This window comes from Varroa jacobsoni, unplaced genomic scaffold (genome assembly GCF_002532875.2).
Source record: "Varroa jacobsoni isolate VJ856 unplaced genomic scaffold, vjacob_1.0 scaffold_58, whole genome shotgun sequence".
NCBI classification, from domain to species: Eukaryota; Metazoa; Arthropoda; class Arachnida; order Mesostigmata; family Varroidae; genus Varroa; species Varroa jacobsoni.
Window position 1 is genome coordinate 29011 of NW_019212960.1, and position 13070 is coordinate 42080.

General features: G+C 37.2%; 2 protein-coding genes across 2 annotated transcripts in view; both read right to left on the reverse strand.

Moving 5' to 3' along the window:
• Positions 1 to 2908: 2908 nt before the first annotated feature.
• On the reverse strand, positions 2909 to 4844 carry COX5A (Cytochrome c oxidase subunit 5A). The gene is made up of 3 exons (XM_022834286.2): positions 4660 to 4844; positions 3863 to 4092; positions 2909 to 3300 (listed from the first exon to the last, which is right to left on the reverse strand). The coding sequence occupies exons 1-3, from the start codon at positions 4730 to 4732 to the stop codon at positions 3154 to 3156; spliced, it is 450 nt and encodes a 149-aa protein (XP_022690021.1). The 5' UTR covers positions 4733 to 4844; the 3' UTR covers positions 2909 to 3153.
• Positions 4845 to 6538: 1694 nt separating this feature from the next.
• Positions 6539 to 13070, reverse strand: part of Polr1B (RNA polymerase I subunit Rpl135) — a 15263-nt gene continuing 8731 nt past the window's right edge. Inside the window, exons 7-11 of the mRNA XM_022834280.2 lie at positions 10915 to 12873; positions 10405 to 10569; positions 9902 to 10161; positions 9628 to 9761; positions 6539 to 7168 (exon numbers count right to left, since the gene is read on the reverse strand). Of these exons, the coding sequence (XP_022690015.1) occupies positions 7081 to 7168; positions 9628 to 9761; positions 9902 to 10161; positions 10405 to 10569; positions 10915 to 12873 (2606 nt within the window). The 3' untranslated portion in view covers positions 6539 to 7080. The remainder of the gene's footprint in view (positions 7169 to 9627; positions 9762 to 9901; positions 10162 to 10404; positions 10570 to 10914; positions 12874 to 13070) is intronic.

Genomic DNA, 13070 nt, shown 5'->3' on the forward strand with positions numbered 1-13070 from the left:
AAGGGTCATCCAGAAGAAGGCTCATGGCATAACATAATCCACTTCAGTCCTTTGCTGAAACCCGTAAAAAGCAGGTTTACGTTGCGGAATGTTAACCCCTATGTGAAGTACTATACGCCATGCTTATTTCCGTCGATTATTGGCTGTCAAATCTTTTGTATCAGTGAAATATTCCATTAGGAAGGATTTGAATAGATTTCAGCATGAATAAGGGTGGTTTCCTTTTAATACGTCCTTTTTTTTATCACCTCGCTCTTTGTTTGCTTCTATACACCATTAAGAAAAAAAATCTTAAGAAATCTTCTTCTTACTTTAATAAGCCAGTTGCATTTACATTGTGTATTGAACGAAATTACGTTGTTATTACACCGAGTTAAGGTCATAGAGGTCGATATTTTTGTGAGAAAGAAGTGCATTTTTCACCAGTTTTCCCCTTTACCTTTTGCAAAGTCAAAAAGCATCCTAAGATCTCATGTACAAGAAAGACCCTACAACTAAGAGGATTGCTTGAAGAGATTTTCTAAATTCTAAAGCCTGGAAGATGTACTCTATCCCGGTCGGTCATCCGAGGTCGAGGCAAAAAGTAGTCTCTACGTCGATATAAAAAGTAGAGAAGGCGACGGGTAGTCCCAAACATCTAGTCAGATCTCCATCCTAAAAAGACCACGATTTGCGTTTGGTGCCGCTGGAAATCTCTTAACACTAAAAAATGAACAATGTCTGAGATGGTCAGCAAAAGCCCTATAGGGCCCAGTTATCTCAATTGAGTGATAATACGGAAGATTCGATAAACGTTACAAAGCAACTCTGCTTCACGACGATACCAGGCCACATATGGCTGAAGTTGCTAAAGTTTAAAAGACTTAAAAAGGAAGCTGTTGTACGCCTACTATACTTTTCAGATCTCGCCCCACCTTTTCCAATCACTGACTAAGTTCACAATGACACATTTGATAGTCAATAATGTTTTAAATAAATTGTTTTTTGCTAGAAATCGAATGGACGCTGCGTTTATTTGTTGGGTGAAAAGACCGTGCTTACTTATGTTACAATTTCTCAGGAAGCCGAAATCTAATGACAGTACACCTGATGTAAGTAGATTTTCGTCCTAAGGAAGACCATATGACTACGTACATATGTGAGTTCTATAAAAATACCTTAAGGTTGTTGTTCACTAACCTTAGCCCGACTGTATTCGACTGAGCCCGTTTAATACTTAGTTGCGATATACGACGACGCACTGTATCATAGATATGCACGAACGTTCTATTCGTTTCAAATTTAAATTTTATCCTATTAATTATTAGCTGCGTAGACGGATCTGCCTAAAACTTTTTACGATATTGTCTTTGTACTTCTGATATTTTTTTCATATTTCCATTGACATTCTGAAATAAATTTCTTTCGTTCAGTAATTCATCTTGGTCCACTTATTAATTTTAATGAATTGCATTCTGAAAATGAAAAACAATCAGGAAGTGATAACCCCCTAAACAACGTTTGCAACGCATTGCATATGTATATGGGAACAGGTGATATAGATATTTGATTTGGTAGAGATTAGTAAAGCTAATATAACCGGACAAGACGGAACTATAATCTGTGTGCTGCAACCTGGCGGCAGCTCAGTAAGACCGCGGAAGGCGAAAGAAAAACGATCTGGCTTGTCGCTTCCTACAGAGCTTGTAGCACGCTGTAAGGGCAGGAGTCCTCAGCTATGACAATAGCAAAGTGGCTAACCGGTGGTCGCTAGCGGTCATATTCGCCATTACTTTAAAGTTTGTGGCAGCGTTGTGGGATGGTTTAGGAAATTGTACGTGACTCTGGAGAGTACTGGAACAAACAAAGTGGAGAGTTTCGAGTGTTACGGTAGCAAATCGAACAAGTGAATCCAGAAGAGATCTTTCAAACACAATCGGGTGAGGACCAAGCAGTACTGAGACCCGTTCTGCTGCTGAATGATCGCCAGATGGTCGGGACCAACATGTGGCAGCGGTTCAAGGGCAGCTTACGCGTTGTTTTCCGGAAAAGAAACCAGAAAGTCTTTCAACGTTAAGAGCGCGAAAAATATTTGTGCATTTTTTACAGGCCAAGCGAGCATTGCTCGATGAAATGGGGCTAAAGCTCTAACGAACGTACGTCGGATGATTAGGACGTCTTGGTTACTATACTTACTAGGGGACCACAAAATAATCCATATTAGGGGTTAATTTGGTCCGGGAGCATTTGTTGGAGAACCCGAAACGTTAGCAAGATTCGACTACCGGTCTGACAAGAAAGTACAATGGGTGTCACGTTCAAGCTGTCAGCATCTTGAGGCTGCAAAAACCATTCTAAAGATCATTGGAGATCGAGCCAATGATCTGAAGACTCTACCTCGTGCTTAAGAAGTCTCCCTACCGGCGAGCAGTACGCAACTAATTTCGAAGGAACCATTGAATACTGGTCAAAACAAGGTATAGTTTACGCAATCAAAAAAGGTCGACCACCATCTCATACATATTGAGGTGCAACGCGCGTGTTAGTGATTCCTTTGATCACATCATCTTTGATGAAAACTAAGTGGTTACTTAAATAAGCAAAATGGCGTAGAGAATTCAAGGTGAGTTCCAAATAGTTAAGCTCATATATAACTGCTTGGTATAACTGATACAGCGAGGAAAAACATTTGGCTTGAAACCCCTCAAAGCTGCGTGATTTCGATGCACGGGAGAAACTTGCCGCACAGCGCGGCAATATTTATCACTAATTGTTTTCCTTGCAACCAATTTTCTAGACTGCATGATTTCGTTGCACGGCAGTATTATTGTGTTTCAAACGATGTTCCCGAGCTGTGCGATCTCTGCCCGACAATGTCCTATACGCTATATATGTAAACATAAAAATGTCATCATAAAAAACGTTCGTGTAAATCAAATTGATACGCCTTTTTATTGAACTTTTACGCCTTTGTTTATTGAACCTTTATTAAACGATAAACCTCGCCGATACTAAGCAACGAATATACAACATCAAATTTCTTTTCTACTTCAGCTGTCGTCATTCCGCAAATAAGTTACTAAAATAAAATCAATGGAAATTTTGCGGTGACTGAAGATATAACCCGGGAGTGCTATTTTGTTTTCCACTCCACCTATCGTGATTGAAATAAAATTAGTGGATGTCGTACGGTGACTGGAGATACAACTCAGGTTTGTCATAGCCCAATTCCTCGGGGGTGCTAATTCCTAGCTCCTTAAGGGTTGGCTGGATTTCTTTTATCACGTAGTCGTAGAGGGCCGGTACGCCTAATGTTTTTTCCTGTAAAATCGTAGTACAAAACAAGCCTTAAATTTAAAAACTGCACGTCATTATACCATTTGCTATTTAAGCCCCATATATATAGATATATATATACAGACAATGGCATGTGTATCCTTCAAAGACCAGACTTTATCGATTAATAGATTAACTTCCCTAGCTCTGGACTAATTTTAAGGCCTTAAGTTAAGACTAATTTATTTAATTTCAAAAACAATAAATACTGATGTATGCTCATTCTTTAGTTACTGAGATCTCTCGAGGAAAGTACTATTTCAATATATTGAAATAATACTTTCCTCTTTTTTTATATTATATATATATTTTTAATATTTTCCTTTTTATCTTTTAATATATTAACCTAGGAATATTTGTCTGTTGTTGTTCACAGGCTTTCGCAAATTGAAAGTCAAATGTCTTAATAAAAACCATTCAAGCCAAACAGTAAAGCAAAAAGCATTCGCGAACGTCTGACGATCTTCTATTAGCATGTATTCAACAACGCGAAAATCACCATTTAACAGAGAAATCATCGTTTAGTTAGTCGTCAAAAGTGCTTTACCTTTAGAGCTTCAAGGAACCGAACGGTAAGGGCAAAGTCGTTCAAGCGTCGGCAAGCTTTAAGCGCTGCGATGCAAATTTTCGGATTTGGCACCATATCCAGGCCGTGCATATCGTTCATCGCCTTGCGAATTTCCCAACCGTCGATATCAGGTTTATTGAAGTAGGACTCGAGGCGGGCGTCAATTTCAGCCTCGCTCTCTTGCTTAGCTGAAAATAGACGCGAAGAGGCTGAAAAAAAAGAAATTATTATTACAAGCATAAAAATAAATTATAGCAAGTCAAAAAGACAGACATTAGATAATTTACCTTAAGATACTGAATAAGTAGCACACAATTTGATATATTAGGCGCTTAGCACTTAACACAAATATCAGTTACGAAAATAACTAAAATTGCATATATACAATGCTTTCATCAATAAACAGAACAGCAATCATGAACAAAAGATCTTCCGTTTATGATAGGGCCCACTTTAATGATCCATGTTCGGCCGAGTCAGGTAAAATACTTTTTCTTAGTGTACCCCCAAAAAACACCGTATCGTTCCTATGTTTCTCAAGAAGCATCGTACACTTTCTTACGAAGAAGTATCGTACGTTTACTATATAGCATGATTGTTTATTATTGCCGTTTGAGATGGACACTATAATGATACGCATGGTAACTGAAATGTAGATTATACGTAAGTATAGATGCTTTCTGTAAACGATAAACACAAACAATTTTTATGGGTCGATTTACTGTTGGTATGATTCGAATCAACCCAGTAACTCGAGTATTAAAGTTTGCACTCACCTACGACAGGTTGCCGTTTCAAAACGCCATTAAAAACTGCTTGGACCCCGAAACGAGCGAACGTCTTCAACATTTTTGTTCTATATTCTGGCAATCCGAGATAACCGGAGAATATCCGAGCAAAGACGACCAGTTCTCAATAACGAAAGGACACTGAGTAAACAACGGGCGATTCAAAGATGGCGACCTTGTTTAGGGCCTTGTTTTACCCTAGCGCATATAGCAGACAGAAAATAATAAACAATCCCAACAGCTGCCCTCTCCCGCACCCTTCATTTAAAAAACTGCGTGTAAGGTCTGTGCAACTAAGACGTACGAGTAATAAAAATATTAAGAGTAGTATATTGTTATTTTAGTTTAGCATCTCCTGGAGGCTAATGTATCCTGCAATATCCAATCTGAGCATACAAAATGTCACTTATCCCGCATTTTTGTATTCGCATTTTTGTATTATATAGAATAGTTGTGACACTCACAATGGGAAATCTACAAAGACCTTTTTAGCAGGTGAATTTTAACTTATTGCACGTTTTACGCTTAAACAATCTAATCAAAAAGGATCAACTGCACACAACATTGGCTATTGCTTCTATAGACTAAAAGGGAAGGAGGAAATAAATAAACCATCGGTTTCCGTGAAACTTTATGTAAAGTTTATCGAAAACCGACTGCATAGTTAACGGATAATTAGATTTCAGTATAATGTATTTTATGTACATATTCCATTCAAAAAGACCTTGTTGGCATCCGGTTTTATCTATGTTCAAATGCAATAGTCCATGTAACTTCCTCACCTTGGCCCGTATAGTTTCACGGTTATATGTGATACTATACAACATGATTTTTGGAAAGTGAAATTTGCTTCTAGTTTATTTTTGAAAACGAAAAAATAGGCACAATTATGGTATAAAAAAGAGGCTGCTACTTTGCTTCTATATCTTACAACAAAAGCTCGATAAAATACCAAAAAGGCTCTACTAGATAGCTTCAGCTTTTGAAATTTGGTGAAAGAAAAAATCCAGTAACTCGAACTGTACTAAATCTAATCCATATGCATCTAAAAAATTCGCAAAGCTTGGTACTATCTAATTTTTTTATCAGTGCTCTTTTGGTAGAAAAAGCGGAGTGGCCTATATTGCTGCAATTTCACATATATATATATATATATATATATATAAATACACATACACAAAGTGTTGGTGGATAGTTTGTCGTGACAGCTATACGCTAATTCTTTACATCCGGTACCAGACAAGAGCCAGTTCTAGAACAATCTTTCCGCACTGAAGAAGCCCCTTATAGGCTTAAAAGTTTCGAGGAGAAATTGTATGAAGTAAATCAAACGATCTTTGACAAGATTTAGATTTACTGAGCTCGAAAATTAACCAAAATGGCTTAAAACACAGTTTGATACACTAGTCTTTAAAAGCCAGATTTTTTGATAAAAAAAAAGTAGCTTCGTTAAAAAGGAGCATAAGAAATGCCAATTCGGTTGTTTAGGTAAGCCCCAACGGTTGGCCCTTTTGGAACTCTGTAATTTTTTTTAACTTTTCAGTCTTTCTTAGTCTTTTCTACATCCAAGGTTCAATTCCGCTGAAATTTTTTGTTTGTAGCGCCTTTGAGCGATACTCTATGACTTCTCATTCGTAAATATCGTTTGCGGTATAATTACTATTCAGAAGTTACTTTCGGATTGAGGAGGTTAGTGATCTATGTGCCGAATTAAAGCCGCATCTGTCATGTTTATTCAATGTAAGCAAAGGTGCTTGAATAAATATGACATCAGAAATAGCAATCCTAGCATATGTGCAAAATTAGTCGAAATACAAATTTTTGTATTGGTAGATTTTTAGTAATAAATCATGAAAAAACTTTTCAATTTTTCTTGACTAATTTTTTTTTTATTAATACAACTCAAGCGTAATTTTATTACATATATATATGTTAATATATATATATATATATATATATTAATTCTGTGTGATATATATATATATATATCACACAGAATTAATAAGTAATAACAACAATATTAATATTAGTGAAGATAGTAAATTAATAGCGAATTTTTTTTACAGTAGAGAATACGCACTTGGTGAAGTACCATAGTAGCAGATATTGGTTTGTGGTTTTTACCAAGTCTACTAATGTAAAATTATACGATGCACTCATAGGCTTATTAGTTTTGACAATTGTTTTTGTGAGGTTTTCATCGTGTTGGTACATCTGCCAGCGTAGACGACATGATACTACAATAAACGTACGAGCATTATTGAACAGTAACGTAACAGTTAACCAGTTGAGGGCTGCGGTAACCTTTGTGATGTTTGTGACGCGGGTATTATTTCGATCACGTCAAAACGGTGCTTTTTGCACATAATAATATTATTTAAACACTAATGTACGAAATATACAGATAATTTAATATTCTTTCATCCTATATTGCTCAAGCGATTTCACATCCATTTTAATCTTCATGTTTATCGAAACCATTTCAGCAGCAAGATACCTGAAAAAAGACGTATTGGTTAATAAATTAAGCAAGCTAAGATTACGCAAACATCGTATTTTACTGAATAGGGGCACATTTGCTACACTACCATCTTACACCTACGTCCTGTGATTAACTATAAAATATTGGAAGGGAAAAAGGGAGAAGACAGACCTGGGAAGGCTCTTGGTTTTGGGACTGAAATGAAAAAGATATAATAGAAACTATGAAATCAAGGCTATTGCAATGGAAGCTCGTTCAATATAAAAGGTGGTACAATAGCATTATTGGAGGAACACACCTAGTTTTAATGTGCACTAGTAAAAAAATATACTATGAAAATAAAATTGCTAGATTGGATGTAAATAAACATCATCGTAAATACCATGTTGACAAATAATTAATCAGTTACAATATATATATCTCAGATATATAAATTATTACCAGAAGAAAAATCCTACTCTGCATTGGTAAGGAAAAAATGCTTCAATCCTAGAACCTCCTGTTGGTCATTCCAAGTAAATTGAAGGAAGAGTACAAAGTACACAATGTTGTTAATTTTATCTCTGAAAATATCTACTATAAAAGGTGAAATGATTGCTTATTACACAAATTTGCAATACACAAGCTGTCTTCAGCAACTGGTTGCGGGAAAACGTTCAGATTCCGCATTTTTTAACTTTTTATAACATTTTTGAATTTTTAATTTCTCTACTAATTTAGAAACATTTACGATCCTTGCTTAACTCATCCAGAGTGTTAAATCGTCTTACTTTCCTTAAAAATTAAAAATGTGATTTGCGAAACATAGTGGTTGATACTTTTGGAAAACAAATCGATATTAGCAGTAAGTTTATATTAACTTTCTTTTATAATTAACAATCGTAGAATCGAAAAAATGTTTGTCGTATTAGCAGTCCCAATTTTCGTTAGTACTCTGCTTAGCTGTTGGAACCTTCTTAGGACAAAAGCCGAGGATGTTTTCCACATATTCTGTGAAACAACTATATATTTAAAAACGACATTTGCAAATAGCTTAATTGTTTAGACACAATATTTGACAGAATTTAAATGTACAAATTTTGTTCATAAAAAAACTGGCGCCCTATTTTCATCAAAAAGGGTCGTTCAAAAAAGATAAAGATATGGTTCAGACCTAGGCCCCATAGTTTAGCAGTAATATCAGTGATCCTCGAATTAGTTCATGAGCCCATAAATAACTAATGTTTCAATCTATTTTTTTACGTATATACATAATACTGTAACTAAAACATTTGCACGATTTTTGCCTTATTTCTAAGATGCAATGCTTGGAAAAAATGTAAAATCCATTACTCACAAAAACTCATTCGAAACTATGGTATGACACTGAGCGAAAATCATTGCATCTCCGATACCTATTTTTTGCTCGAGAGTCAAGAAATGTTGTATAAAGCTCTCTCTGAATAGAAAACTTCTGCCATAAAGGCCAAGACATAATATTATTATTATTAAGATTATTATAACTTGTCTCTAATAATAAACAATCCTACAAATTGATTTCATTAATCGACGGACAGCTTCTATAACTGTAAAAATGTTAAATTTTTTTGATTACTGAAACAATGAATTAATAAGCCCTTCATGCACACAAAGGAGGGTGTATACATTATCGTTTAGAACAGTTTATGATAGCTAGAAAGGAACAAAATCATGTACAGCTATGTATCAAACTATAAACTTGAATATGCACATGGATCCACCTGCTCATATGATATGCATAAATGCTGTTAAACAATACAGTCATCGTTATAAACTTGTAAGCAATAGATTATGTATTCTTAAAGTTGTGTAGTCTGAATACGAACAATTTGTTGGTAAGATTGGCCTACTATAGTAGCCGCTGGAGTCGAATACTTTGACATTCTAGGAGTTAGGCGATAGAAAGCAAAGGTATAGTACTAGCACTTAGAGAGGAGCATCATTAACACTTTGTATACTTATATATTATTTTGTTTTTGAATATGAGGCTTCTACACAGGAGAACACTATAGGAGTTTGGGTAGAACATGTAATTAGTACAGATTTTCGCATATACGTCTGTTTTTTTTTTAATTACAAAGTGTCTAAAGCTTTTATTGGACAATATGGTTGTACATTTGCCTAGACAAGCAATTTCGTAGCTAAATTAAGCAGTTGAGAACGATGATCGCCTAATCCTTTGGTAAGCTGGGTTCAATGCCGAGCGCAACTGTTCTACTAATTTTATATAAGGCATACTAATCCCTCAGTGACACATCTGTCTGAATATGTTTGTAAATACACTATATTATCTATATTATATATGTAAATAAATCTAATATACCGAGTCTAAACCTCCTGGGTTGTGTGTGGGATTCTTTGTGCGATGGCTAAAACACAATACAGAGTTCCATTCAATAGGTGAGCTCTTCTTTTAAATACTTTTCAAACAAGTTTTGCCTAACCTAACTACTGACCTGAATACGTAAGGTATGGGGATGACGACAATGTTTTTTGTGCTTTTGCAATCGGAGCAAGTCCATACACGCACCACCGAGTTCTCAGGTTTAGCATACAATGGGGATATAATGCTTCCACATGTCGCACATACCTGGCAAAGAGACAACCAGACTGAGAGCAAAGCAAACTGAGCTTCATTTGTTCATGCTAAGAATGTCTAATGCAATACAATATTTCACTACCGTTTAATTGATAATCGAAGAAAACAAATATGCACTAGTTAAGTCTTACCTGACACAGAGTTTTATCAGAACAGTTGAAAAGCCGATCGTGCAACAAAAAAGCTGTGCCGTGCGCTAACAATGAATCCCTTTCCATTTCACCAAAACGGATCCCACCACCTCGCTTGCGTCCTTTAACGGGCTGTCGCGTTAACGAGTCGACTGGACCCGTTGTTCGTACCTGGTATTTGTCAGCAACCATATGACGTAGCCGTTGATAGTAAATCACTCCAAAAAATATGTCTGCCTCCATTTCGCGACCATCAACACCTTAAAGCAAATTAGACGATTATTAACTCGAGGTTTTCACAAAAAGGATGAATTTATGACCTTTTAATGACAGCCGTAATCTATAAAACTCGAATAATAGGCAGTACCATGTGTAGTCAAATGTAGATATATATTCAGGAATATATTGCGAAAAATTCCACAGGAATCAACGTACTCACGCCTGTGATTTCTAGCAAAATGTGCCATCTTGTAGAATATATTAACCCTCTATGTAGTTCTTACCGGAGTACATCCTTTCGGTGCCATAATAATTATAGCCTGCCCGTTGCAGAAGTTCCCCAAAATACGCTGAGCTGGGATATTCCTCTGAGAACTTGAATGGAGAAGCATCATGAACGTAGCCATGTAGTGCAGCGGATTTACCAGCCATCGATTCAACAACCATACCTCAAATATAAACAATGACGAAATATGGTAGTTCGTTAGTTATAGACAGTGTTACAAGACAGCAGTAAAAACGTTTCCTCATCCGAAAATATTTGTAAAAGAGTTACTATCACCTGTGAGAAAAGATCCAGAAGAATAACAGTAAAACAGGTCACGATACGCTCTTAGAAATTCCTCTTCTTAACCGTAGTATTTTAGAAAAACAGTATAACCGACACAGCTTACAATCAAAAACTTAACTTCCTACACCGTTCTTCAAAGTTACTTATTGACAAGTATCTTACACCTAACAAGGAATCACATATGTAGGCATATTATCAAAAGAACTAGAGAAGAAACACTTACCGATAGTCATTCGAGATGGAAATCCGTGCGGATTAAAGATTATATCTGGAACCATACCACTATCTGTGAATGGCATGCTCTCTGTAGGCCAGAGGGCCGAACAGATACCTTTTTGGCCTGCTCGTGAAGCAAACTTATCTCCGATCATTGGCGTTCGATCAATAAGATACGTCAACTGGATTTGTTGGAGGGTGTCTGTACCGGAATCATTACCAAGAATTTTCACTTCATGCACGATTGCTGGCTCGGTCGAGTAATACCTTACAGTCTTCAGTTGTCCCGTGGTCAAATTTATATATGCACATACCGGATCTCCCTGTACTACCCTGCTGCCGATGTATGGCAGGCCATCAACATCTACAAATTTCTGTAACTCAGAATCTCCTGCCTTTCGACCAAAAACGCACGATGTCTGGACTCCCACATCTCCAGATAACTTACGCAAATTGATCGTTTCTGTTTTATATACTACACCGGCCTTAAATCCGCGCTCAACACTCATTTTGTTCAAAACTATAGCATCTTCCATATCGTATCCCGTGTACGATATTACGGCAACAACAGCATTCGTTCCCGATGGGTACTCGTCCATTTGGAAATGATCATAAGATGTTGGCCTCACAAGCGCGCTCTGAGGGTACATCAGTCGATACAGCTTGTTGTCCGCACGATAGCGGAAGGTATGCATGGGTGATCCCATTGTTTGCTTTCCCATCTGACACTGGTACATGTTACGCGGTGATTGGTTGAAATCAGGCCAAGGAATTAGGTTGGCGAGCACTGACAGCATGGCCGTCTCGCGTAGCTCTTGATGCGTCGTCAACTCATGTGCCTCTTCCGCAATGACACAGATATCCATATGTACCTGCTCGAGTGTGCCAATCCACTCAACTGTCTGAGTACGGTTATTCAACACTGGACGCATCATCCGTGCAGGCGTAGAAAAGATATACAGACCAGGAAATAATGAATTTTGTTCCGTTCTCGGGATGACACAAATCTCTAACGTGGGCGGAATGTTTGCTTCACCGGTGGCCTTTAGGTATCGTAGTGTTACATGCAATTGTTCGATGTCATCTTCAGATACCCAACCTATGCATCTTCCATCCAACTGAACTTGATACGAGCTTTCATAATCAGGTTCTGTAAGAGACCCGATTGCGATCATACCAAGTGACCGTAGCGTTGTTTCAATCGTAGCAGTCGAGAAGACTTTTACAACAACTTCACACATAGCACTCAGGTGGAGCAGCAAACCACACGGACCTCCGTCAGGCGTATGCACTGGACAGATGAAGCCCCATGCTTCAGGAAGTAACTTACGTACTGTTGTTGTTCGCATTTCCATGAAGAACGAACCTCTGTGTACACAGCGGAAATGTGCGAGATAACGCCAAAAGTTAAGCTTCTCCGCTAGTATCGTAAAGCCTGAGGTCTGTTGAAGGCTAAGACCGGTCTTTGAGACTAGGTTTCCTGTCGATAGAAAGTAGTTCATGGCATTTGTTACATCGCCAGCCTGTCCTAGCGCGTTAGACATGAATGAGTAGTTAATTGTAAGTAAGTTAGGGTCGCCGCCACATCGCTGGATCTTTTTGTCAATGCTGATCTTCACACCGACAAGCAAACCTTCTATCTTCTCCTTGAGAATATGAAGATAGATGTGCCCTGGCAAAAGTAATTCCTGATTCATTGTCGAATCTGCACTCTCCAGAGCACATTTGTTTTTTGCAACGGCGAAGAGTTTTCGTACCATAAAACACATAAGGTTGAACTTATCTTCGTTACTGTCGAGATGAACACACACACATCGTTTAAGGAGCTGGTCACAAACATCTGCGTTCGAGCTCCACTCAGCCACATACATTTTAATACGAAATTTATCTCCAATAAATTCCTTTGCATCTTGATGGGTTAAGATGTTTTCGTTTTGGACCAACCGGAGCATGTTTGTGATGCAACCTACATACACAAGAAAATATATGTTAACAAAGAACAAAGCTAAGCTTCTTGCACGTCGAACATTATTCATTAATCAAGCAATATTTATGATCTGAATAAAAAGGATGTTTATTTAATAAAACCTTAACTGTGTAATGATTACTTGGTTTTTACATACGATTTTGTTAATTGAAAAGACTTGCAGGATGTTCAGATTA